The following is a 25,819-nucleotide window of genomic DNA, read 5'->3' as shown; positions in this document are numbered from 1 at the left end:
AAGACTACAGTATACTTACAGGCATCCGCTCGTGCAGTAACGGCGGCATCGCTCTTCGGCATCCCAGCACCAGTGCCACAACTAAGGCCGCAAAAGACTTGAGCCTCAACACTGAACTCATCCAGTGACGTAACTGGAATCCACGCACCCCTGCACCAGACGCAGGATGGAGAGCTCAGCATTTATACGCCTAAGGTGAGAGCTCGCCGAGACAAGTAGAAAGCTAGGCTGTGGGAGAAACTGGCGATTGGTGGGAGAAGAAATCCCATCAAACGGTGATTAACCCTTTTTCTTCCACCTGCAGAAAACTTACCCTGCAAGTCAGACATTCGATAAGAGGAAGCCCAGTCCTGAGAGTCGTCCGAGCTCTACGCTTCTCAATTGAAGAAACGATAGCAGCCCAGCCGGGATCAGCGCCTCCGTGGTAATCAGGTGAGCGTTACACATGGTTCGCCGGTTGGGGGGAAGGCTGGCGCAGCATCTTGTAGAATGGCGTGCCATTACTTCAGATGTGTGGGTTCTGGAGATCATAGCCCATGGCTACTGTCTTCATTTTTGGTAGAGGCCTCGCGACAATCCACCAGGGAATCTCTCTTTCAAGAGTCCAGATCCGCTCCTTGCAAAGGAAATACAAGCCCTGCTGGAGAAAGGCGCCATAGAACTGGTGCCTGTAGCAGAGAGGAACAAGGGATGGTATTCCCCTTATTTTTTTATTTCGAAGAAAGACGGGGGATTGAGACCCATCATGGACTTGCGTGGTTTCAACAAACTCCTCAGGAAGGACAAGTTCAAGATGGTTACTCTCTCAAGTCCTCCAGGCCCTTCAACTTCAGGACTGGTTGGTGTCTCTCGACCTCAAGGACGCTTACTTTCATGTGCTGATCCATCCCAAGCACAAGAAGTACCTGAGGTTCGCGGTTGGCGACTCGCACTTCCAGTTTCAGGTCCTGCCGTTCGGATTGACCTCTGCCCCAAGGGTTTTCACCATGATCATGGTGGTGATGGCAGCGTATCTCAGGAAAGGGGGGATTCTCCGGAGCAAGTCCTGGATCATCTGTCAGTCACCTGCCACTCCCTTCACAAGCTGGGCTTCTCCCTCAACTTAAAGAAGTCTCACTTGACGCCAACTCAGCGGCTCCAGTACATCGGAGCAGTGCTCAACACATCCCTGAGGCAGTGTTTCCCTCCCTAGGTGAGGGCTCATCACATTCAGCAGATGGTGCACAAGTTTCAACATGCCCAGAGTCTCCAGGCGTTCGAGTTCTTTGCTCGGCCTCATGGCATCCTGCATTCTTCTGGTGCCAGAGGCCAGGTTGCGTATGAGATCTCTGCAATGGGCTCTCAAGATGCAGTGGTCACAGTCCTCCGGCAGGATGTCGGACCCTGTTCAGGTGCCGCCCTCGGTCGCCCAGGACCTTCTGTGGTGGGCCGTCGAAAGCAATCTGATGAGGGGGGCTCCATTTTGGCTACCCTGGCCGGAGGTGACGATCATGACGGATGCATCCCTCATGGGACGGGGAGCTCATGCCAACTAGTTGAGTCAGCGGTCGTTGGTCTCCGTCGGAGTCCAGACTCCATATGAATCTGTTGTAGCTTAGGGCCGTCAGGCTTGCCCTGAAGGCTTTTCTGCCGACTGTGCGAGGGAAGAATGTCCTGATTCTGACAGACAACACAGTGGCCATACACTACCTCAACAAAAGGGGGGGGGGGGGGGGTTGCAGGGTCACTTCCTCTGTGCAGGGAGGCGATGCAGCTCTGGTTCTGGGCCATCCAGCAGGAAATGTCGATCTCAGCAGTTAATCTGGCCGGAGATGAAAACGAGACGGCGGACGCTCTGAGCAGGCAGAGCGCGATCTCTCACGAGTGGGTGTTGGCTCAGGAGATTCTCCTGGAGATCTTCGCCCTTTGGTGGACCCCTCAAGTGGATCTCTTCGCCTCCAGTGTCAACCGGAAGTGCGAAAGGTTCTGCTCGCGGGAATTTCCTCCAAGAGGAGCCTTAGGAGACGCGTTTGTGGTGGAGTGGTCCTTCCCACTGCTGTACGCGTTTCCTCCAGTCCCCGTCATCCCGCAAGTGCTGCGGAGGTTCGGTTCCCGGATGATCCTCATTGCTCCGGCATGGGCCCGGAGAACATGGTACCCGGAACTTCTCGACTTGTCCATCTGCCCTCCACGCCGTCTTCCCTACCAAGACGATCTGCTCTCACGGGAGGGGGGTCAGGTTCTCCATTTGGAGGTCAGATCCCTCAACCTTCACGCTTGGCTTCTGAAAGGTTGAGGTATAAGGATTGGGTCCTCCCTGAAGACGTGATGGAGGTGTTGCTTTCGGCCAGACGGCCTGCAACAAAGTCCCTGTACTGTTGCTGTTGGAGAAAGTTCTGCGAATGGTGCAGGGTTAAGAATGTGGATCCTTTTTCATGTGACATTCCTGTGGTTCTGTCTTTTTTGCTTTCGTTAGCCCACAAGGGCCTGCAAGTGGGTACCATTAAAGGTTACCTGACGGCGCTGTCCATATTTAAGCGCTCGTCTGAGGAGTGTTCTTATTTCAAAATTCCTTTAATTTCTCAGTTTCTGAAAGGGCTCACTAATGTGTTTCCACCGTCACCTTTCCAGGTGCCCGGTTGGGATTTGAACCATGTTCTAAAATTCCTAATGGGTGCTCCATTTGAGCCTTTTCATTCTTGTCCTTTGAGACTGTTAACCCTTAAAACTGTGTTTTAGTTGCGGTTACTTCCGCTCGCAGAGTGAGTGAGTTGCAGGCACTTTCTGTTAAGCTACCCTTCACTGTGTTTCATAAGGACAGGGTTTGTCCTTCTTTTCTTCCGAAAGTTGTATCAGTATTTAATTTAAGCCAGAAGGTCATTCTTCCGGCATTTTATCCTCCTCCGCATCCTGGTAAGGAAGAGGAGAGGCTCCATAGGTTGGATCCTAGGAGAGCTTTAAGTTTCTACATTTCACGCATGTCCCGGGGTCAGAGTGGACGATCAGGTCTTCATAGATTACGCCAGGAGGCGTTTGGGACAAGCTGTTACTAAGCAGACTTTGTCTAGATGGATTATCTTGGCAATTTCTGAATGTTACCGCTTGGCGGGTAAGAACCCTCTGTTAGGCTTACGGGCCCATTCTACTAGGGGTATGGCTGCCTCTACTGCCCTGCAGAGGGGTGTTCCTATTCGTAACATCTGTGAAGCAGCCACTTGGGCTTCGGTCCATACTTTTGTAAGACACTACTCCCTAGATTCTATCCATGGGCAGGATCTGGCCTTTGGCAAGGCGGTCCTTTACTCTGCAATTTGATTGGGCATTCTAAATTTCTATATTCCAAAGTCTTCCTCCATACTTTGGTACTGCTTTGGGAGTCTGTCATAGATATGGAATACGTCAGAGGACCCAATCCCCTTGAATAACAAGTTACTCTCTTACCTGGTAACGTTCTTTCGATGGGATGGTCCGACGACGTATTCCATATTGCTCCCTCCCTGCCCGGCTACAGAATTTCTTACACGATTGCAGCTTACGTTTCCGCAAGGCTTTCTGTGGTCATACTGGCAGAAGATTGGTGCCACACATTCTGGGGGAAAAACTACAGCTGACACTACGGGCGTTGTGGTTCCTACTTATAACATCCAGTGACGTCGGCTCGACGGAGGCCCTCGAGGACAGCGTATCAACGTCATCGACGCAGGTAAACACCAAAAGATTTTCCGAAGCAGCACAGCTGTGGTGATTACCTGTCATAGATATGGAATGCGTTGTCGGACCATCCCATCGAAAGAATGTTACCAGGTAAGAGAGTAACTTGTTCATCTTTAACAAAGCTGCCCTCCCTACCATGGCTAGGGGGCGCTTTGCCCAGAGCTCCATGCTGTTTTGTATGCCTTCTACTGCTTTTTCAGTGTTATGTTCGTCTCTTACTGTGTGATATATATTGATCCCTAGGTATCTGAACCATCTGGTCTCCCAGGGTATCTGCAAAATTGGCGGGTTTTCCTGCGGGACTCCTCTGTATCTTCCCAGCGGAAATACACAAGATTTCTTGGGTTTAACCGCTATGCCTGAGAGTGCCGCATATCTCTCCAGTGCCTCCAGGATATATTGTAAGTTTTCCTCCGGGAATCGCAGGTACAGCAGCATGTCTGCGTACAGTGATATCAAATGCGGTCCTCCTGCCGTTTGAGCCCTGATCTCTTCATATTGTTGCCTTAGGTATATCGGTAGGGGTTCTAGTGCTAGGATGTACAGCATCGGGGACCATGGACAGCCTTGTCTTGTGCCTCTGCTAAGTTGCCATTTGTCTGAAATTATCGCTCCAGTTTTGACTCTAGCCAGTGGGGAGCTGTACACCAGTTTTACCCACCTCAGGTACCCAGGGCCCATCCGACATTCCTTCAACACCGCCATCAGCACCGGCCATCTTACTGAGTCGAAGGCTTTCACCGCATCTAGTGAGACTATTGCTAATTCACATGCGTCGCCTTCTGTCTGTTCAATAATGTAGTGGAGTCTTCTGTGATTATCTGAATGCTTCTGCCCAGGACATAGCCAGTTTGGTCGGGGTGTATTAGTTTATTTATTACCATTTTTAGCCTATTAGCCAGCTCCGCCGTAAGGATTTTACTATCCTGGTTTAACATAGAGAGCGGTCTGTATGATCCGTGGTCTGTGTTAGGCTTGTTGGATTTAAGGAGCGGGGTGATTATTGCCTCCCTTAGGGATTCTGGCAGCCTTCCCTTCTCGAAGGCCTCGTTCAGCATTGCTAATAGCGGGGGGAGCACTTCTTGCATGTACGTTTTATAGGATTCGCTTGGGAGTCCGTCTGCCCAGGTGCTTGGCTGGTGGGGAGTTGTTTGACCACTGCCTCTAGTTCCTCTATTGTGATTGGGGCATCTAGGTTCTCTCTTTCTTCTATGTCTAATTTAGGTAGCCCTATATCCTCTAGTGTCTCCTGGATCTCCTGGTCTGCTGTGTCTCCCTCGTCTTGGTATAAGTGTTGATAGAATTTGAGGAAACACTCGTTTACACTCTCCTGGGTGTCCCATATTTGGCCCATTTCTCCCCTTATCGCTCTAATCACTGAATTGGGTGACTCATTCTTGTATAGCCATGCTAGCAGCCTCCCCGGTTTATCTCCTCCTGCATGCTGTCTTTCGATGTATTTTTTATAATTTAAGTTGCACAATCTCTCCCAGAACCCCCCGCATTGGTTCATCTTCTCCTCCTCTTCTGGCGAGGTGTCCCCTTTTGCCACGATTTTTTCTATTTTCGTCTCAATCTCTTGTAGTTCTCGCGTTATGCCCCCTTGTAGTCCTTTGGTCTTGGATATGGCTGCTCCCCTTACCACCACCTTAAAGGCCTCCCATCGAGTGCTATCCGATTCTACACTGCCAGTGTTATTTTCAGAGAATTCAATTCTATCCTCCCATAAATCCTCCCTGAATACATTCTCTTTCAGAGCTTCAGCTCTTAGCCTCCATGTTGGGATCCTGGCCCTGGGAGGTTGGTGTCTCCACATCAGTGCCAGAGGGGAATGGGCCAACAATACCCTGGCTTTGTAATCTGATCTCGTGATCCCCCCGACTAATTCTGGAGTAGCAAACACGTAGTCTAGCCTCGTGCATAGCTTTTGTGGGGCCGCATAGTGCGAGTAGTGCCTGTCGTTCGGGTGTTGTTTCCTCCACACATCTTCTAACTGAAAATCTCCCAGCAGGGCCCTTAAGGCTTTCGCTGCAGGAGTAGGTCTGTCCAGATTCGTATCTGATCTGTCCATCTTGGGGTTTAGTGTACAGTTGAAGTCCCCCTCGCCCCCCATATGATCGCTCCTCCCAAATGGGGGCTGATTTTGCCGTATAATGTTTTGAAATAAGCCACTGTGTCATGGTTGGGGGTGTATGTGTTGATTATGCATAGCTCTCTTTTCTCTATCTTACCTCGCATTATCACCATCCTCCCATCCCACTTCACCGTGGTCTGCAACAACTGAAAAGGCACATGTGGCGCCACCAAGGTGAGTACTCCCCTGGCATATGCCGAATGCGTCGCCCCCACCATAGTCCCTTTCCATTTTTTTTGGATCATCTCCTGTTTCTCCTTGGTGAGGTGTGTTTCTTGTAATAGGGGTATATCTATTTTTTGTCTCCTCAGGTACATCATAACTTTATTCCTCTTAAAATAGCTGTTGAGGCCCCCGATATTCCAGGTTACTATTCTAAGGTCTCCCATTTCAACCATATCCCAACCCATCTCCGCCCCCCTTGGTCTTGAGCCCCAGGTATTCTTTTGTGTGGATATAAGCTCGCCCTCTAACTATTAACACTACAAACCCCCCAACTCTCCCTCTCCCGGTCCCCAACAATTGCCCAGCTCCATCCCTGGATTTCGGGCTACCCCGCATCTAGTCCTACACTGTCTAAAGGTGCTAGAATCCCAGCAGGAGGTTGCTGCTCTACTAGCAACCTGACTAGATCATCTATAGGGGCTCGAGTTGGGTCCTCTTTGTCCCCCGCATTTAGCTTCTGTATTTTCCGCCCACCATATATGTATCCTGACTCCCCATAAGCTGGTGCAGAGCTATGGTCAAGTCCCAATGTCGTTATATGTGCCATACCTCAATGATCAGGATCGATGCTTCACTTCTCGTCTATGCTGCCGCGTTAGTCCTTTGTCTCCTGCGGGCCATTCTGTGCGTCCAGCCAGTCCATGGATACTTCGGGAGTTTCGAAGAACAAAGCCCTGTTTTTATGAAAGATTTTCAGCTTTGCAGGGTACATCAGCATATATTTGAGGCCAGCTTCCCGCAGTCTCCTCTTGACTGCCCCAAAGTTTACTCGGCGTCTTTGCACTTGGAGTGTGCAATCCGGATATGCTGTTATTTCTGCGGATGCTCTTCTTATGGTGCCCCCTTTCTGGAAGTGTTCCAGGATTCTTTCCCTGTCCCGGTAGTTTAGTATTTTGGCTATGATTGACTTTGGTGGGGCACCTGGGGACGGTCTCCTTGTCAGTGCGCGGTGGGCCCTCTCCACCGCAAATCCCTGGGTGAGTGCCCCTCCATCGATCTCTTGCAGCAGCATGGTTTCTCTGTATTTCGTGGGATTTGGTCCTTCTTTGCCATCCGGGAGCCCTATTAGGCCTATATTGTTCCTCCGAGCCCGTCCTTCGGCCTCCTCAGCCCTGTTTTCCAGGTTACCCACTTGTTGACGCAGTGTGTGGATTTCTGAGGCATTCGCAGCACAGGTGGTAGTGTTTGATAAGACTTTTTTCCAGCTCGCTTGTGCATTCTGTTATCGCTTTGACGTCTTGTCTCAGTAGGTTGACATCTACTTGCATTGCGTCGATTTTGAATTCAAGAGACAACTTGAGGTTTGCCATGGCTGCTTCTAGTTTAGTTTCCCACGTGGCCTTTAAGTCTGCTATCGCTTCCAGGATCTGTTTTTCGCTTCTCGTTGGTTCTGTATAAGTATGTGGGTTTTTCTCCTTGTTGCTGGCGGTCTCCGTCGGTTGAGGTGTTCTGGTGTATTGTTTCATGGTGGGCTGCTTCCCCTTTGATTTGGGGTGTTTAGACGCCATCTTGTTGTTTGTTGGGGTGGTATTCTCTGCTTCCCCGGGTCCGGGTATTCGTTGTGCGCGCTGCGCTGGCTGAATGCCTCAAGACTTTTCCCCAGGGGCCCACAATTACACTAGAGAGGTCCCAAGTGTCTGCCCCGGCGTTTGCGTGTTTTGTGGTATGGTAGTCTTTACCGCCTCAAAAGTGTTCGGGCTCTTCCTTCCACCAACTGGTGATTGCGCCTGCTGCTGTATGCTGTGTATATTCCTGGGGTTGGCTTCCGTGTGCACTCGCCCTCTGAGGGTCTGTGGTTTCACTACCAGTGATCATCTCCTCTGTGTGGTGGCCATTGTGTTGGGGTGCCTCTGTGTTGGCCTCTGTATTGGCCCCCTTATCCTTACTGCTTACACTCCCAGGGTGGAGCTGTGCACATTTGTGGAGTAGGGCACCTCTTTCCTATGCAAGCCTCTGTCCCACAGCCTCCAGTTGGGCTGTGATTTCCCTGTTGTGGGCTCCACCGTGCCCTATTCAGAGCACAGTGCTGTGTGTTTAGTCCTCGTGCCTTCAGTTGAAGCTCCTGTTTGGGCTGTGGAGCTTCCCCACTTCGGGCAGATTGCCAGGTTGTGGTGCTACGCTGTCGAAACTGAATGTAGTCGCCTGTTTTATCTGCTGCTCTGTGCCTACGGCCCAGGGCATGCGCTCTCGAAGCCTGCTGTTGTGCACAGTGTTTAGCACCACGTTGCTAATGGGGCGGTAAACGTCTTTCTTGATGTGTGCGCTCTGCTTTGAAATTCCGCGACTCAGCGGATTCCTGCTGGCCGCGTGTCATGCGGTGGCTCAGCTGTTTAATTCAGTGCAGATTTTTGCTGCGTTGGGGCCAGAGTGTCCGTGTTCCTCCCGGGTGGCTCTCGTGGCCCCCCCGTGTTGCCTCGCCTTCCGTACGAGGGGTGCACGGTGCTGCAACGGGAGGAGTCCCTCCGCTCACCGAGTTGCACTCCTTACCCGCACTCCTCGGGGCTGCTTGTTCGTCCAACAAGTTTCGTATTGATCATATATCAGGGGCTTGCTCCTTGATCATATGGCCGCTCTACGCGTTGAGCGGTCACAGCTCCTTGTCATTGTGTTGTGCTTTCTGTAGCACTCCGCTTCGCTTGTCCTAGTTGGCTCTTTGTTCTGAGGTGGCCATTTTGGAAGGTCGTCCTCAGAGATTGTTCGACTTTTCCGGCGGCGATATCTTGATCCATAGCTTTCGGTTTACAACCATATTGCTCTGGCTGTGTGCCGTCCACCTTCATGCGGCTGTCGCTACTTTTTGTGTTCTATTCCGTTTTATATCCTGGCGGGCAGCTTTAGTATTCAGTTGGATCCGCGGGAGCTTCAATGATCCCCAGCCTCTTACATGGCTGGCTAGCCACGCCCCCCTCCCTAACTTTCAGTGCTATGCGGATGAGACTGAGCTCATTTTTAGGCTACCTTCGGCCACCTCTTCTCTTGTCTCTAATCTCTGACTGTCTGCTATCCAGGAGTAGTGTGCCGCCAATGATCTCTGCCTTAATGCCACTAAGACTGAGATTCTCCTCATTGGCACACCTGCTACCTCCTTTCCTGTCACTCCCTGGCCAGCCGCTCTAGGTCCTCTTCCTGCTCCCACCTGCAAGGCTAAAAACCTTGGTGTCATCTTCCTTCAGTTCCGTTTCGGCTGTTGTGACCCTTTCAGTGAGGTTGCGGACGTCTGGCCTCATCATCTGCACATCGGATATGACCTACTTTATCTTGGTGTCTATGTAGGCCCTGAGTGCTGCAATTGATTCCAGCACTTGGCCGTCGTTGGTGGCGGTTTCCATGCTCGGCTGCGTTGTTGGTGCTTCTTGATTGCTGTGTGGCTGCACTTTCTGCTTGGCAGCGTTAAGGGAGTTCAAGATCGTGGCGTCTTTCTTATTCTTTGTTGTAAGCAAGATGCGTTATCACCTGGTTGTGTTTAGAGTGCAACGTTGGTGGTGTGCATGCTTCTACTTTGCGCTGTTATCACTCATTTGTGGGTTCTCTTAGATCCGTCCAGCGCTTGTTTCTGGGATATGATGATTGTCTGTTCTTGTGCTTATTCTTGAATTCTAGTCTCAAGGTTCTGGGTCTCCGTCCTGCTGCGCAGTGTTTCTGCTTGTGTTCGTTGCGTGCGCTTCTTATCGCTCTGGGTTGTTAATGCGTTGCAGGTGCTGCAGTGTTGTAGGCCCTGTATCATCTCTTTCACCCCGGTCTGTGTCCCTGTGAGCACCCGACTCCTCGCCTATCTGGTCTGTCTGTGGCATGCCCTGGTTTGCGTTGTTGTCGTTCCCGTGTGGGGTTCCCTCAGATCTTGAGTTCCCATTCTGCCCGGCTGCAATTTGTGTGCCTTCTATTTATGTTCTCTTCGTGCTTAGTCACAGATTGTGGGGATTACTGTTCTTGGTTTGGAGTCGTGGCACATTTGCCGGCACTGCTTATGTCCTGTGCCTTGTTGTGTTGCTATCGCACTGCGGGTGATAGCGCGTTGCGTGCCTTGGTTCACCTTTTCTGCACCTTGGTCAGAGTTACCATAAGCGCCCAGCACTCCACTTTTCCAGGCTATGGTTGTGCATCTAGATAGCGCTGCTGTTTCCCTCGTATGCAGGAGCCACAGTTTGATTTAGCTTTGCTGCCGGGTTTATTTATTTGTCACGGACTGGTGCTTTTTTGTTTCCAGCCGGTGGTCCGGGGGCCTCAGCCCTGCTGTGCCGGGTCGCAATGTGTCGCTGGTGCTGCCTGTGACTTGCCCAGCGCTGTGCCGCTATTAGCTCGGGGGTGCCCCAGTGCTGCTGGCCTTGGTGCTCCTCCTCGTGCCAATTGGTGTCCCTGGGGGTACCTAACTCCCACCAGTACGGCGGTGCCTTTGTAGGGGGGGGGGGCAGTGTTGTGCTGTTGTTATCTCACAGTCCGCCGCAGCGGTCTACATCCCAGGCCCCTTCCCCTACCTGGATTCGTCCTCCGCTGGTCCAGGGTGGGCCGTCCTCCTCCAGTTGTCGCAATCCTTCGTGTCACCTGGCTCGGCGTGTTCTGCGGGCAGCCTACTCAGTCTCATGTCCGCTCTCGATGGCTTGGTGTTGCTGGGTTGGTGCGCAGCAGCCGTGCGCACCGTCACTGTCTGACGGTGGACTTGCGCTCCCTCCTTATGTCCTTCCGTGCCTCTTGCCAGCTCCGGACTACCCGCCTAGGTGTCTGCGCCGGGGGTTGAGTGTTCCTGCGTCCTGCTTCTTCCGGTCACCTTGCTTCGCTGTCAGCCCTGTCACACTCTGGCTGGTCTCCTTGATGTCTTCCCCACGGGCCAGGTTTCGCGCCTTCCTTCTCCGCTTCTTCTTTGTTTTTGGGCCCGCTGTCAGGTGCGAGGCGTCCTGGTGGTCCTTTCACTGGGTCCAGCGTGTGGCCTTGCCTCCAGTCACCGTGGTGTCTCTGCAGCTGGGTTCCCTGCTCTGTTGTGTGCCTTCGCCTGCCGCAGTAGCTCTGCTCTCACTGCCGAAGCGCCATCTTGGAGTCGCAGGGGGGGTCCTCTTCAGCGTCTCCTCATTCAGTTGTCCTTTGGTTTTCAAAACTTCCTCGCTCCGGTGTCGGAGAAACGGTTCCCTCGTCTATCGGTGTTCTTATTTCGGGTTAGATTAGCTTTATTTCTCAATTGCGCAGGATTATTTCAGGATCTCGGCAGGAGCTCAGAGCGCACGCAGCCTCACGCCATGAGCTCAGGCCACGCCCCCCCACATCAGTGGATCGTTATTGTGAGCTTGCATCGGCTCAGAGACGTGGAAAGAATATTTCAAAGTGGAATATCTGATCCTGAAGGGCAACGCCGACCTGCTCGGATAGCTGTACACAACGGGTGTGGCATTGAACTGAGCAGTGGAAGTCAGTCGATCCTTTTGCTTAGTGAGGATCATGTGTTGACCACATTTTAAAGGACACTTGGCGTGGCATAGGACTGAGGAGTGTTTGCAGCGGTGTGTGGCTGGCGCAACCTTCGGTGGCATTCTGGAGCGGTCACTGGACTGACTCTGGGAGAAGCACTGGAGTACTCTGCTTCGGAGAGGGGACCAGGCTTATGTGATTGGGGTACTCAACCCAGATTGCCAGGCTGCACTCGAGAGATCATTATTTCGTTACAGGAGCAGCTTTGGAGGTTTGGATTTATTGTCTGAGGGAGCGTAATTGGAAGGGTCACATGGAAGGTGAAGTGTGTGGATGAACAATCAGTATACATTTATGTCATACACAGAGGAGACATGGCTAAGGAAGTGGGGGCCTAAACCTTAGGAAACAACTCGAGGTCCGCATATCCAATTAATAGTGCATGTACAGCAGACCTGGAACACCACGCACGCGTGTTCCCTCAGCGGGGAGATCAGGTTTCTAGCAAGTCCAGACTGAGTGCATGGCTTCAAGACAATATGGTCCACGTATATGTGGCTGCCAACGTAGTTAGTCACTTAGAAGAATCCCTCACATCTTCAAGGCTCCCATTGGCAAAGATAAAGTGTATATTATCAGCGAACAATTTGGTTACACCACTGTCAAGACTGCTATGGTTAGAGGCTCATTAGAGAAACCAACTAGGCCTCAATTTTTGATATCGGACTAAACCTCAGAGACTGTTTGACCCTAAAAACCACTACCCCACGTGTTTTCACAGGACCTGGAAAGCATCTCTCATACATATGGGGTATTACTAAGGAGGATCAATGGTCTAATAGGAAGAGACTGGAATAGCATGTACTGCTGAACTGGCATAAGACTCAAAAGAAAAAAGAACAGGAAGAGGCCATATCAAAACTATGGCGCAAAGGAGAAGAGGCACGTGCTGATGAAAGTTTGTTGAGGCCCCAACCACTAGGACCTGGCCCAACATTGAAAACACCAGAGCAAGACCCGACCACCGAAACTATAAAACCATGTTTTAATGAGTCAGAGACCAGATGACTGAAACGCTTCAAACACAACTAACTCTCATAAGAACTGAATTGGCACAATCAATGCAAGAAGTCCAAAACGATGTAATTGATCTAGCTGAGCGTGTAGAAACAAGTGAGAATGCGATTGAAGACATTTCGGAAGATACACGCAAAATAGATATACTGACTGATCAGTTGGCAACTGCGACCCAAAACATTGAAATACAGATGGAAGATCTCCAAAATAGATCAAGGAGATCCAACATTCGGGTGAAATTATTCTCGAAATTGATTGAGGATCGAGAATTAAAATCAACAATGCAACAAGTGTTCGCTGATCTTTTAGAAGTGAACAAAGGGGTGGATGTTCCAATTGACAGAATTCATCGAGTTGGACCGAAGCGAAAAGATCCAGGGACAAGGCCTTGTGATGATATTGTTGCAATCCAAAGGTATTAACAGAAAGAGGCAATTTTACTAGCAGCAAGGAAAACAACTCCCATCAAGATAAACGGATCGGAAATCCAACTATTCCAAGACTTAGCACAAGTGACACTCTTGAAACGAAGATTAATGGGTGCGGTAGTACACATTTTTATTAAAAAAATAGCTTCGCTACAGATGGGCAATTCGTTTTGGACTTTTATTTACGTGGGAAGGACAACAACATAGGATCACATCATGCAAGGAAGGTTTGCGGATATTGAAGCTAGAAGAGGGTCACTGCCAGAAGGAACCTCGAAAAGCCCAGGACAAAGGGAGATCCAGAAGATGGGTATGGACTAAACCAGCTTGGGACAAGACACTGTTATCTGGTTTGCAGGGAGCCGGTAACCGTTGATGACGTCCACGGATGCTAAGAGGGTAAATGTGAAAACGAATGTTGCATGACCACGAACCAGAAATGTGGGTGATCACTGTGAGGGTGGTAACAAATGAATGTGTAGAGGGAGAACACGTTTAGAGTGTTGAGGCGATGGGAGACAGGCGGTTAAAGTATTTGTCACTTGGAATTGAGGGGTGATGGGTACAAGTAGACCCACACAACTAATATCCGGGTGTGTAGTGGGGCTCGACCTCCATGGCTTAATGCGTGGAAAGATGGGGAATGGGTTGGGCTCAACTGGGTAGAAGGAGGGAAGGGATGGGGTGTTAAGTTTGGGGGGGTGGTTTGAATGTCAGGGCAAGGGGATGGTTAGCTGCCAATAATATTGATGAAGTAAATCTACGTAGATGGAAGGAGCAACAACAGTATTAGTCTTATCCTTAAATGTTAGAGGATAAATTTCCCAGTCAAAAGACGGAAAGTTGTCATACTTGAGACGGGAAAACCCAGATGTAGTAACGCTACAAGAGACACATGTATCAAGAAAAAATGCAAATCAGTTGAAAATAGATGGCTATCCACCTGTCATACAATCCAATGACAAAGGAAAGAAGGGAAGGATTTTGATAGCTCTAAATGGATAGGTGAGTCAGACCATCCTGGCGCAGGAACTTGATAAAGAGGGTAGGTATGTATTTATCAAAATACAACTGGCAAGAAAGATACTATAGCTACATTTTACGCTCTGAACTTGGGACAAGATGTATTTTTACAACAAGCATTAGGTAAATTGGAGAGGTTTGCAGAAGGACAAATTATCCTAACAAGGGATTTTAATATGGCTTGGCACCCCCATATCGATAGGAGCAGGGTGGGTCAGCCAAACCAACGACTCCCAACGAAAACATTGAAAAAGATCATGTCTGATCTTTCATTAATAGATGCCTGGAGAGAAACCAACAAGGGGAAGAGGGAATCACATTGTATTCATCAGTTCATCGGACGTTCTCAAGGATTGATTATATGTGGGTCTCGCCATCGTTATTGGGGCATATTCAACAGATTAATATACGTCCAATAACATCGGATTAGCACCTTAAAATTAGCAATTACTGTAGATAAGGAAGGGTCAGGTTTATGGCGATGGAAAGTTCTGGATCAGGTTACAAAGGACCAGGTGATGGGCAAAGAAATTTGTGACAACATTATAGAATACTTAGAGCTTAACAGGGCTCAGGATACATCTGAAAGATGGGTTTGGGATGAGTTTAAAACAACCATAAGGAGATAACTAATTAAAAGAAAGCCCAAAGGGAGAATGTTTTAATAGCAACCCAATTGGACCTGTAGACTAAAATAAATGCAGTTATGAAGGAAATGGAAACTAATCCAGACCCTCACATTGGTAAAAAATGTAGGCAGATGATGGGACAGTTGGATCTCTTACAGATACGACACGCAGAGAGAGCCCTGCTATGCTTAAGACAACAATACTATGTCAAAGCCAATAAGGCGGACTCCTTGTTGCCACGTCAGGTTTGATTGAAAGATGGAACTAGGACCATGCGTACCATAGAAGCCATTCAAGGTAAAATAGGTTCATCTTCCCAGCACATAATAGAGGCATTTACAGAATATTATTCAAATGTATATACTTCTGATAATCCAGTCTATGGAACACAATTATCTTACTTACAACAATGTCGGTTGCATAAATTGGATCAAGCGGATAGAGAAGAGTTGGAAGGAGAGATAACATCGGAGGAAGTGCCGGGAGCGATTAAATCATTGCCGCTCCATAAAGCTCCACGTCCAGATGGCTTCCCAGCAATATTTTACAAAATATATATATTGAGGAACTGACCTGAATCTTAACATTTTTGTTTAACTCTGTCAGGGTGAAGGGTAATAGAACACCCTCAATGGGAGAGGGCAAAGGTGGTGCTCTTCCCCAAGCCAGTTAAAGATCTGACGCAATGTGGCTCCTACTGTCCTATAGCTCTTATTAACATCAATGCTAAGCTTTATACAAAAATTCTAGCAGCAAGGATGGGAACGTAATTGCCCGGTTTGATACACCCGATCAATCTGGCTTTGTGGCGGGTAGACAAACTTTTAACAACTCCAGACGTGTAAGCTATTTGATTGAAAAATTGAACAGGGTGAGTCTATCGGCTGATGTATTAACACTTGATGCCGAGAAGGCATTTGATTGTGTACAAGGTTCTTTTTTTATTCTTAACGATGGAAAATATCGGTTTTGGACCTAGGTATATGCAAATGGTAAGAGCAAATTATAAAGCCCTGATTCTACGATTAGCTATCAACGGGGATCTGTCCAATGAGATTCGAGTGACTAGGGTGACCAAACAGGGGTGCCCTTTATCTCCGTTACTTTACAGATTACATCTTGAGCCTCTGCTGTCCAGAATCAGAGAAGATGGGAATATTAAGGGCATTCAGTTTGGGGGAGAAGATCAGAAAGTAATTGCTTTTGCAGATAACTTATTGTTAACAATGACAGACAACCCAGCCTCCTTAGAAGCTTTAACATTAGAATTGATGCAATTTGGGGAGGAGGCAGGCTTAAAAATTCATATGCAAAAATACATTCTGATGAAAGTTCAAGATGGGCAAGCATCAGGAGAAAGGGTAGGTCTTGAAAACAAATTTAAATCTATGACACGGGCATGTGATATCTGGGTATACAACTATCGGACTCCTTGGAGTCAATGTATTGAACAAATTATCTTCCTCTCCTAGAGTCAACTAAGCGGTGGCTTAAAATATGTAATTCTTTTACAATATCTTGGATGGGTAGAATAAACCTTATAAATATGATGGTTCTTCCAAAGGTGTTGTATCTTTTTCATGCAATACCAATAAAAGTCCCTTTGAAATGTTTTAAGACGCTAAATAAGATTTTGAAGAACTTTATCTGGCAGGGCAAGAAATATAGAGTTGCGTGGAAACTAATGATGACATCCGTACATAAGGGAGGCAAGGGGGCACCAGACCTACAATTATATTATCAAGCTGCTCAATTGCGGATCATTAGGGAATGGTTTAAAAGCGGCCTAGAAAAGATTTGGATATGTATGGACAGAGCAATAGTGTTACATTCAACTGGATTCCACAGGGGCGTCAAACGAAGCTGGACTGCTGCAGTCTCCACCAGTGTGACTCGTAGCGAAGTGATGATCGACTGCACTTGCCCACTCAGTTTCGTCTGCCTGGCCCGCAAGAATATTTTCCTAAAAGCAGTAAAGGGAATTAGCCACCCGTGGAAGAGAGGTTACACTAACACTATTTTCCCTGAAAACTTCCAGTATTTCCCTTCATAAAGTCTCACCTTATTGTTTGGAAGGATGAACTCTCCATCCTGCGTGGAGTGCAGGGGCGCGTAGAAGTTCAGTTACTTCACTGATCCAAAGGTATTTGGCAGAGTTCCAGACAACAATGACTCCGAGGTAAGTAGTGTGTAAACCGAATGTATAGTTCTTTTAGAGTTCAAATGTCTGTTAATTCACTCTTGCTCCTTTCATACCTTTTCCCTTGCAGTGTGATCCAAGGAGTGAGTTTGCCTCGATGGATGAAGGTAGCACTTAGGTAAGAGTCAGTTTGCACCAAGCACTGTCTAGCAAGTAATATTATTCCTAATGTAATTAACCAATAGTTCTCCATCTTCTTTGCAGGTGCGGCGCTTTGGCGGAAATGTCTAACTTAGGATGGTGACCAGCGCTGCCTCGAGCTGTAAAATTGCGAGTAAGTATCTTGCGGTAAGTAAAAGAATGTCTTTGGCGGAACCCCACTCACCTTTTGTTTGTTCTTGTCTTTTCAGATGCTGATGTTTTGGGCGGCGATTCAACTGGTGTTGGACCGGGTCATGGAGATGCTCCGAAGACAGGCGAGTATGGCGCGGCACTGCAGCTGGCAATGTGACATAGTTTATTTTAATGTCTTTTTCCTTTATCCACAAGTGCGGCTGCTCCAGGAAAAGATGATGACCAAATGGAAATCTCCTTGTTCTAACCTTTTCTTCTTCTTTCCTTTTCTCTAGGATAGGTTCCGGACACAAGACGGGTGTGACTGTAGACTGGATGCTGGACTGCAGACACGGTGAGTGTTACGCTGCTAAAATGCAGAATGACGCGAAGCGTGTGCTGCTCTTCGGGTGTGGTTTAAATAGCATCAAAAAAGTAGTTCCCAGGTAAGAAGTTCAAGTACCACACCCAAGCAGCAAAATAGTTCCTAATGGAAAGTAGTCCCTTCATGACCTCATGATGGCCTGTACAGGAGTTCTTTGCAGGATGACCTGCATAGTTTAAAGTTGGCAATATGAGCCTGGCGCCTACGGCGCCAGGACTGAACCCATATAGCCCCTAGGCGGGGTTTTGGGAATTCCTGTGTCTTCTTGGGTGCCTGGTCCCTGGACAGATGGACCTGTTTCGGATGTCTGGGGGCAGGCATCGTGACAAATAGTTGGGAAACCTCTAGAGGAAATATTATGGTGTCCGAAACAGGATCGACCCATCAACATGTATAAAAGTAAGATAACTGCCCTGGCGGCACAGGTATGGGACACTGTGGTGAAGCGCTCAGAGATCCCTACATTTCCCTCTCCTTTCACCCCCCTATTTCATAATCTCCAATTTACCCTGGGATTGGAAACAAAAGCCTGTAAGAACTAGGAGGAAGCGGGATGTTTGAGGATGGGTTACATGTTTGAAGGTCAGGTGATCAGATCATTCCTGCAATGTAAACCAGTGTTCAAGTTGAACGAAAAGGAAAGAATAAGATGTGTGCAATTATGCCACTGGCTAATGATCAACAAGCATCATATATTGAGGGACTTATCCACCTTCAAGAAATATATCTCAGAAAATTCAGGAGATAGTCATATAGTTGGGGCATTGTATAAGATAATTAACAAGAGCTTGAGCCAGATGGAATGGAGCTATATGAAACTATGGGGAAAAGATGTGGGTGCTTCTATGATCAAGACCCAATGGCTGATGGTTTGGGAGAGAATCCCTAAACTGATGCAGGAAATTCAAATACGGAAAACTCCATAACTATTATAAAAATGTGTCCGATCAATGTTGGCGAGGCTGTAAAGAAAATGGAACATGGGTTCATATATGGTCGTAATGTAGGAAAATTAAAGAGTTCTGGGGAATGGTAAATTAAGCAATGAAAGAGATTTTCGGTTCCCAAGTGTCTAAGGGTATAGGGGAAGCGATGTTTGGTTTGGATGATGTTTTCAAGGTATTAACCAAAAAGAAACAAAAGAAAGCATATATGATACTGTCGGTGGCGGCAGTCTCTCTTATAGCCCAAAAATGGAAACAAACTATTCCCCCAACAGAACACGAGTGGCTAATGACCATCTGGAACTGTCTCTCTGGAATGTGTTACTTATGCGATACAAACACTTGTGTACGAGCGCAATATAAATAAAATATCACATCGGGGGAACAGAATACATTTTATAAAGATTGGGAACTTTTATTGGACTTTTTACACAAAGACTATCCCGAAAGTTGGTGCCCACAAAGAATACGGATTTTTGATTTTTTTTGTTAATTCAATATCTGGGATTATACACTGTTTGTATTAAGTGGGAGCTGACTAGGGTTGTGGGAGGGAGTTTTTTGGGGTCGGGGTAATTGTATTATAGTTTTGTTTTGACAATTAAAATATTAATAAAAATAAGATTAAAAGAAATAAAATGAAGAAAAAATTCATGCCAATATTCATGTTTTTTTCTTTCAAAGAGGCATGCGTTTCCCCATCACTTGTTACAAAATGTTAACACTTAATGTCACAATGTTTCCACAATGTTTCTTTTGTAGACTGAGTTGACCAATATTCTGAATTTGAAATGTGTTAATGTCCCTTTAATGTATACAAATTATCAGAGTTAAAAGATTGTCATCCAAATGTAATGCTGCCCAGTTACTTTTGGAGGCACAGCATGCCAAGAAGGTCTTCTTTATTTAATAAAAGATATTTTATATTTGCTAATAATATATTATCTGCCATATTTTAGGAAGAAGCTCAACACATGGTGCTTTTGATCTGTCACTCTTTGAAAAACAGCAGAGAAATGCATATGATGGGGGATGATGAAGACTGCTATGAGGGCGGAAAGTCAAAAGTCAGTATGTCATTTTCTTATTTTGCATTTCTTTGTAAGCATTTTCAACAAAGCACTTTCCAAAAATTGTCAAATGATGCACAGGGATAGTCGAAGAGGCGGTGTGGGAATTAATTCTTTACTTCGGATTTCTCCATTAGCAATACGTAACAATAAATACGATTTGCACAATTATCAAAGTTAAAATAAATAAAATTACAATATGTGCTGGGCGATAGCCCATCTTGCAAGAGCACTCGCATAGTTATGTAGTTAATAATAAAAAACAGTATCATTACAACTCATTACAAAACTAAGTTTATATCGATAAAACTTAATAAGGTTAACTTAATGGTTTAAAAATGTGTTACCGAAGTCTGAGTAGCAAATACAGAGCAATATAAAAGGATTTAAGTCCTCCGTCATGCCAGAGTTACAGTGACCATCCCTGCTCGTCACATTTTTGTCCCATCTCGTCCTATCATCCAATGGCAACAGGTTCAACCTACTCATAAGTACTATCCTCCTACATGCACCAGATTTAATGGAACATATTTTGCTTCCCCAAAACATGATATCAATGAAAGAAGTATAGAGGACGAGCGAGGGGGTGGGGGGAGTACTTGCTATGCTCAATTTCCTTTCCTTATTGCTTTCTGTTTCAATTCCGCCACTGGATAAGGGAGTGAGGAATTCTGAGGGTTTGTGCGTGTATAGAATACTCCACAAAGTCAATAATTTGCACCCCTCATTATAACATACATATTTTGTCGTGGCTGGCGACCCCCTAATTTCCCCAACCACCTTCTTCAAATTAGGGCTATTTGAATAGCACATAGAGACTTTGAAAAAATACCTGGCAAATCTGATTTGCGCCTGGATTTCAATAGTGGTGATTCCCAATTCTAATCGCAGTGCGCTATTTGGAGTGCCTTGGGGAAGGCCAACTAGTATTTTCAATTCTCTATTTTGGATCTTTTTAGATTTTGCAGTTGTAATAGCCCCAAATCTCACTCCCATATTTCATCATGGTACAGACCTTGGCTTTATACATCTCAAGGCATTTATCAACATACGCCCTCTGTACATAAGATCAAATCTGAGCAATCTGCCCAACTTGCAGCCGCCTTCTCAGCACTGGCCGATATATGCCCTGACCATTTCCAGTTCTTAGTAAAAAGTAATCAGAGGTAGCTATATGATTTAACTACCTTGATCGTTTCTCCATCAAGAGCCCAAGTTGAATGATTACGTCCCCTACCAAATACCAGGACCTTGGTCTTTGCCCTGCTCAATTTGAGCCCATTGGCAGAAATATATTCCTCAGCATAAGAGAGACCTTGTTGGCACCCCCCAGGTGTCAAGTCAATCAAAGCAGAGTCCTCTGCATACAGAAGTGATGCAATATAGTACCATGCAAAGAAGGGGGTTAACCTTGGCATCCAATGCCCCAGAGTTAAAATCTGAAAAAGACACAATAAATAGCATTGGCGCTAGGGCACAGACCTGGTTCACCCCATTGTTAGTTCGAAAGGGGTTTATCAGCTGTCCACCTGACGATACCTGCACAGAAACATGGGTATCTCTATAACAGAGTTGTAGTAAATTCAAATGTCTGCGCAGTATTTTCAGTGCGGCTAGCTTACCCATAGCTTATGCCTCCGAAGTGAATCAAAGACCTTTTCCTGGTCGATAAAGGCCATGTATAAACCTGCCGCCTATAACAAAACAATATTTATGTATTAATGTGGACAACAAAATGCAGTGATCAACTGTGGAATACCCTCTTCTGAAACCTGTTTGAGATGGGTTTTTTATTGATTCAAGGAATAAGCCCATTCCTCTAGTTAATAAGCATTTATCAAACACTTTGCCAGGTATGTCGAAAAGTGAAATCGGTCTGTAGCAGTTAGGGTTATTGTAGTCCCCTTTCTTAAAAATGGGGAGTATAATGCTCTGTGACCATGAGTAAGGTAGTACCCCAGAGAAGGTTACTGCATTAACAAGCTTAGTTAAAATCTGGCACCACCAACTTGAAAAACCCTTGATAATGTCAGAGTGTATCCTATCAGGGCCAGCTGCTTTACAAGAAGGTAGGGTTTCTGGAATATGTTCGGTCTGCCCTGGACTGAACTTGATTACTGTTGTGATGTGCTTGAGTGTATGTGAAATACTGATATGGAATATGGATTGCCCAACTAGTTCTGTAGAATGTTATTGTTTGGTTGGAGTCAGTTGTCTTGTTGTTCTCCCTTGGATGGATTGGGGGTCTTTATTGTTCCTGTAACTTGTTATTAAACTCAACTGACGTGCAACCGGAAATGTGTGGCACTCGTCATTGCAATTACTTTGGCAAATGCAGATGTTAACGTCATGGCAGCACTGATGCAGGAGCCACAGCAGCCACTATCTATGGCTGACACAGCCAACCCAGTCACATTACCCACCCACCCTATGTTTGCTCATCATCAAAGAACCTCTTCTGAGAGGTTGGTGTGTCATGGAGTGCAGTGGTGTGGGATGTTGTTGGGTCCAGAACCTTTCCTGGATTTACTGGCACCACAAGCACATGGTCAGATGAAGGGGAATAGCTTGTGTCTCTACCCTCCTCTTGTACCCACAAGAAAGACATATCCTATGAGTCCTTTTATTTTTGTAATGGATTAATTCCTCCCTTGAATTCCTAATCTATGATTTCTTTTTTTTTGTTATTGCGATTGGTTTTGTTTCAAACCTTACACAACATCTAAAAGTACACATGGTTGACAAAAAAAAATAGAAAATGCATCTTCTATATCACATCACATTAAGCAAAATATAAAGTGGAATAAACTGACAGAAAATTACAATAATTTTTTTTTTTGGGAACAATTATTATTTTTAACAAACACTCCAAACATTACAACCAGTTAAGACATTTGTGTTCAATCTTAAAACGTTACATTATGAAACGCACTCTTCAGTCCTCCCCCCCTCCCTCCCCATTAACTTGAGCCATTCTATCCACGTCATCCACCTGAGCGTCTTCAGGCGTCTCTATTATCATCTCATCCATGTCATCAGCTTTGTGGTAGGGCTGGGGGGGCTCACCATTGAAGTCACCAATTGCCTCCAAGCCATCAGGGGACCCACCTCTTCTTCCCCACCTCTAGTGACTGCTTCATACCAGGCTGCCGTTTCTGCCTCTGCCCATTTCAAGAGGTCTGCCCACCACATCTCCAATCTAGGCCGATGGGCCGCTTTCCAGCACATTGCAATTCTACGCTTGGCCAAGATGTAAGCCAAGTCCTTCATCTTGCTAATATGCCTTAGGTTACGTGGCCTGGGGAAGCTCCCTAGCATGCATGCCCAAGCAGACCCCACGTCTAGTACCACACCTCTATCAGCCAATCTTGTTTTCAGTTCCATCCAGAACCTATTGACTTCCGGGCAAGCCCAGAACATGTGCAGCAACCCAGCCTCGTCCTCCCCACACCTGGGACATTTCTGTACTGCCGGGCCACCGAACCTGGCTATTCTACCGGGAGTCAAATATGCCCTGTGGGTGACATACAATTGGATCTGCTGAAGTCTTGCATTCCGGGACACCTTCTTATGGTACCTTTGGGCTCTCTCCCATTGTCCATCTGTCATGGGTTCGCCCACCTCTTCCTCCCAGTCATGCCTCAGCTGAAGCAACTCTTTCCCCGACCTCTCTTCTCAGTAACTCATATATCCGAGATATTTCATGCCCGCCCTCCGAGACATCATACATCGTTTCTTTGGTGGCATCAGGTTGTTCTGCGAGTTCTGCATTGGGCCACCTTTCTCTCAACCGTTTCATGATTCTGGAATAAGTAATATGTTGGCCTTTATGCACCCCGGTCTCCTCCATTAATCTCTGAAATCCTAATGCCTCTCCCTCCTGCCATATATCGCCGAAGGTGGCCAGGCCCTCTGGTTCCCAGTATCTGCGGACCCCTTTCATCAGTTGGGAGTCCCCCCCACATAACGTCACTAACGGAACCTGCTAAGAGAGCGGGTCCGGTTCACCCACAGTTTGCCATGCTCTACGCCAGACCTCCCAGCCCAGCACCAGCAATCTCGCCATCTCCAGTACGTTTGTTTTAGGCAACCACACTATCTCTCTTAGGAAATAGGGAGCCGAGTCACTCTGCAAAAGCCTGGCTTCAGCCGATTCATCCTCAGACAACCACCTAGCTACATATAGTAGCTGCCCCGCCAAGTAATACAGTTCAAATTTCGGCAGGTTTATACCCTCCTTATCACACAAATTTTGTAATTTCCAAAGAGCCACCCTGTCCTCGAATTGTGTGCATAGGCTATGGAGTTTGACAGAAAAACGTTTGGGGATCAAGTACGGCACATTTACAAAAAAGTGTAGCAGACTGGGCAGGACAACCATCTTGATCAAAGCTGCTCTTCCCATCATGGCTAGGGGCAATCTGGACCAAAACGCCATGCTGTTTTTAATACCTTCGACTGCTTTCTCCGTATTGTATTTATGCTCTGCTTCTATCGTGTGGTATACATCTATGCCTAGGTATCAAAACGTCTCGGTTCGACAGGGTATTTGCAAAATGGGCAGTTTCCCTAGTGGAATGCCCCTGTATCTCCTCAAGGGGAACACGCTGGACTTCCCGGGGTTTACATATGTGCCAGAGAGGGTGGCATAGCGTTCCATCACCTCCAGGACATATTGCAAGTTCTCTTCTGGGAAGCGCAAATACAGAAGCATGTCATCGGCATACAATGATATCAGGTGTGTGCTTCCTGCTGTGAGGATCCCTACCTCTCCGTATTGTTGCCTGAGGCAAACTGCCAACGGCTCAAACGCAAGGATATATAACATGGGCGACCAGGGACATCCCAGTCTAGTCCCCCTACTGAGTCGCCATTTGCGTGAGATAATGGCACCCGTTTTAACCCTGGCAATCGGGGAGCTGTATAATATCTTGACCCATCTCATGGACAGAAAATTACAGTAATTAACAACATTCATTATGAAAGTGCAAAATGCAAAGTAGCTGCCAATTTAATGTCACCTAAACTTCATCCAATTCATTATTAAACCCTAGTAACTTCACAAATATAGCAGGCCAGTAAAGTACTATCATTTCATATTCAGCAGACTGAAAATCAACTTTAATAATCTAGCCGAGGCCAGTATCAAGGGAGCACACTGACCTTGCATGATGGAAGTCCATACATGTTCTTCCACGTCACTAAAATGGGGATGAAGTGTAATGATTCAATTGTTAAGAGATTCAACTACATTGGCATTCATCTATGATATCCCTATCCCAGCGCAGCTGATCTCAGAAAACCTTTCCACCACCAGGGGACCCAGCTCGGATCCGCCCGATAACTCTGTGCCCTGCGCCGGAAATGACAGAGCCAGTATATATTGAGGCGCTGCAGCCTGTGACCTCAGTTCTTTTTTTCAGAACACTCTTTTGCTTCAGGAACACGCTTTTCGATTTATTTTCAATTTTATTCAATGCCATGCCCAACCTAATGAAGGCTTTGGGGTTCAAACCCTGTGCTGATTGCGGACGGCAGATGTCGATCTCTGATCCGCCTTGGATTTGTCTCTACTGCGTGGGCGAAAATCACTGCACCGAACACAGCAGATTGTGCCAGTCCAGAATTTTATTTTTGTTATAATTTGTATAATTATATATATTTTTTTTATAACACGCTTAATTCCAAAGAGGTTTCTAGGCACGGACCTGGGATTCAAACCTGTGTTGCTCTGCGTCGTCTTGCTTCCAAGACGAGCACGTTGCCACTGAGCTATACCATCCAAGTGTCCCAAGGCCATCTGGGAACGGTCAGTGAAAATCTTCACCTACACCCACAATTACGAGGATGAAATTGCATGGTCCCATCCGAGGTCACATGGCACGGTACATCGATCTGAGGATTGATGGCCTCCACGTAAGGAGAAGCAGCAGCACTGCAATAGGTCTCATTCACAGATCTTCGCACTGGCTTTCTTCTTCGAAGAAAAGGAGCCACCTCTCCACCCTGGAAACAGCGGCTTAGGTACCTTTTCCTACCCAATCCTCCACCCCAGAGGAATGGGAGAAATGTTGCCTGAAGATGCTCGACTTCTTCGCCATGATGTAGCCGGCTGTGACCTCTGCACCAACGGTGCCTCTGAAGCTGATGCGGCCCACCAAGTCTTCTGGGACCTGCAGGGTACTGTGACAAATCCCTCAATACTGTCACTTCTCCCCCAGAGGGGGACCCTTCCAGAGAGGCCACTATCCGATGGTCCCCTCAATATTGATACTCAGCAGGAGGATCCCATGGGAAGGGTATCAGGTAATAATATCCCCATATATATGGTCGCTGTAAATAAT

The 25,819-nt window shown here is 47.0% G+C and overlaps 1 protein-coding gene across 4 annotated transcripts in view; it reads left to right on the top strand.

Moving 5' to 3' along the window:
- Positions 1-25,819, top strand: part of GABRR3 (gamma-aminobutyric acid type A receptor subunit rho3) — a 2,040,413-nt gene that overhangs the window by 1,896,163 nt on the left and 118,431 nt on the right. For 3 of the 4 annotated variants that reach the window (XM_069639256.1, XM_069639259.1, XM_069639258.1), the window contains one exon: positions 19,365-19,472. In XM_069639256.1, the coding sequence (XP_069495357.1) occupies positions 19,365-19,472 (108 nt within the window). Of the gene's footprint in view, positions 1-19,364; positions 19,477-25,819 lie in introns of all 4 variants that reach the window. The other variant, XM_069639257.1, reaches the window with a different exon arrangement.

This window comes from Ambystoma mexicanum, chromosome 7q, assembly GCF_040938575.1.
Source record: "Ambystoma mexicanum isolate Mex_15411 chromosome 7q, UKY_AmexF1_1, whole genome shotgun sequence".
Taxonomy (NCBI): domain Eukaryota; kingdom Metazoa; phylum Chordata; class Amphibia; order Caudata; family Ambystomatidae; genus Ambystoma; species Ambystoma mexicanum.
The sequence above is the reverse complement of the archived record's forward strand: the minus strand, read 5'-3'. Positions and strand labels throughout refer to the sequence as shown.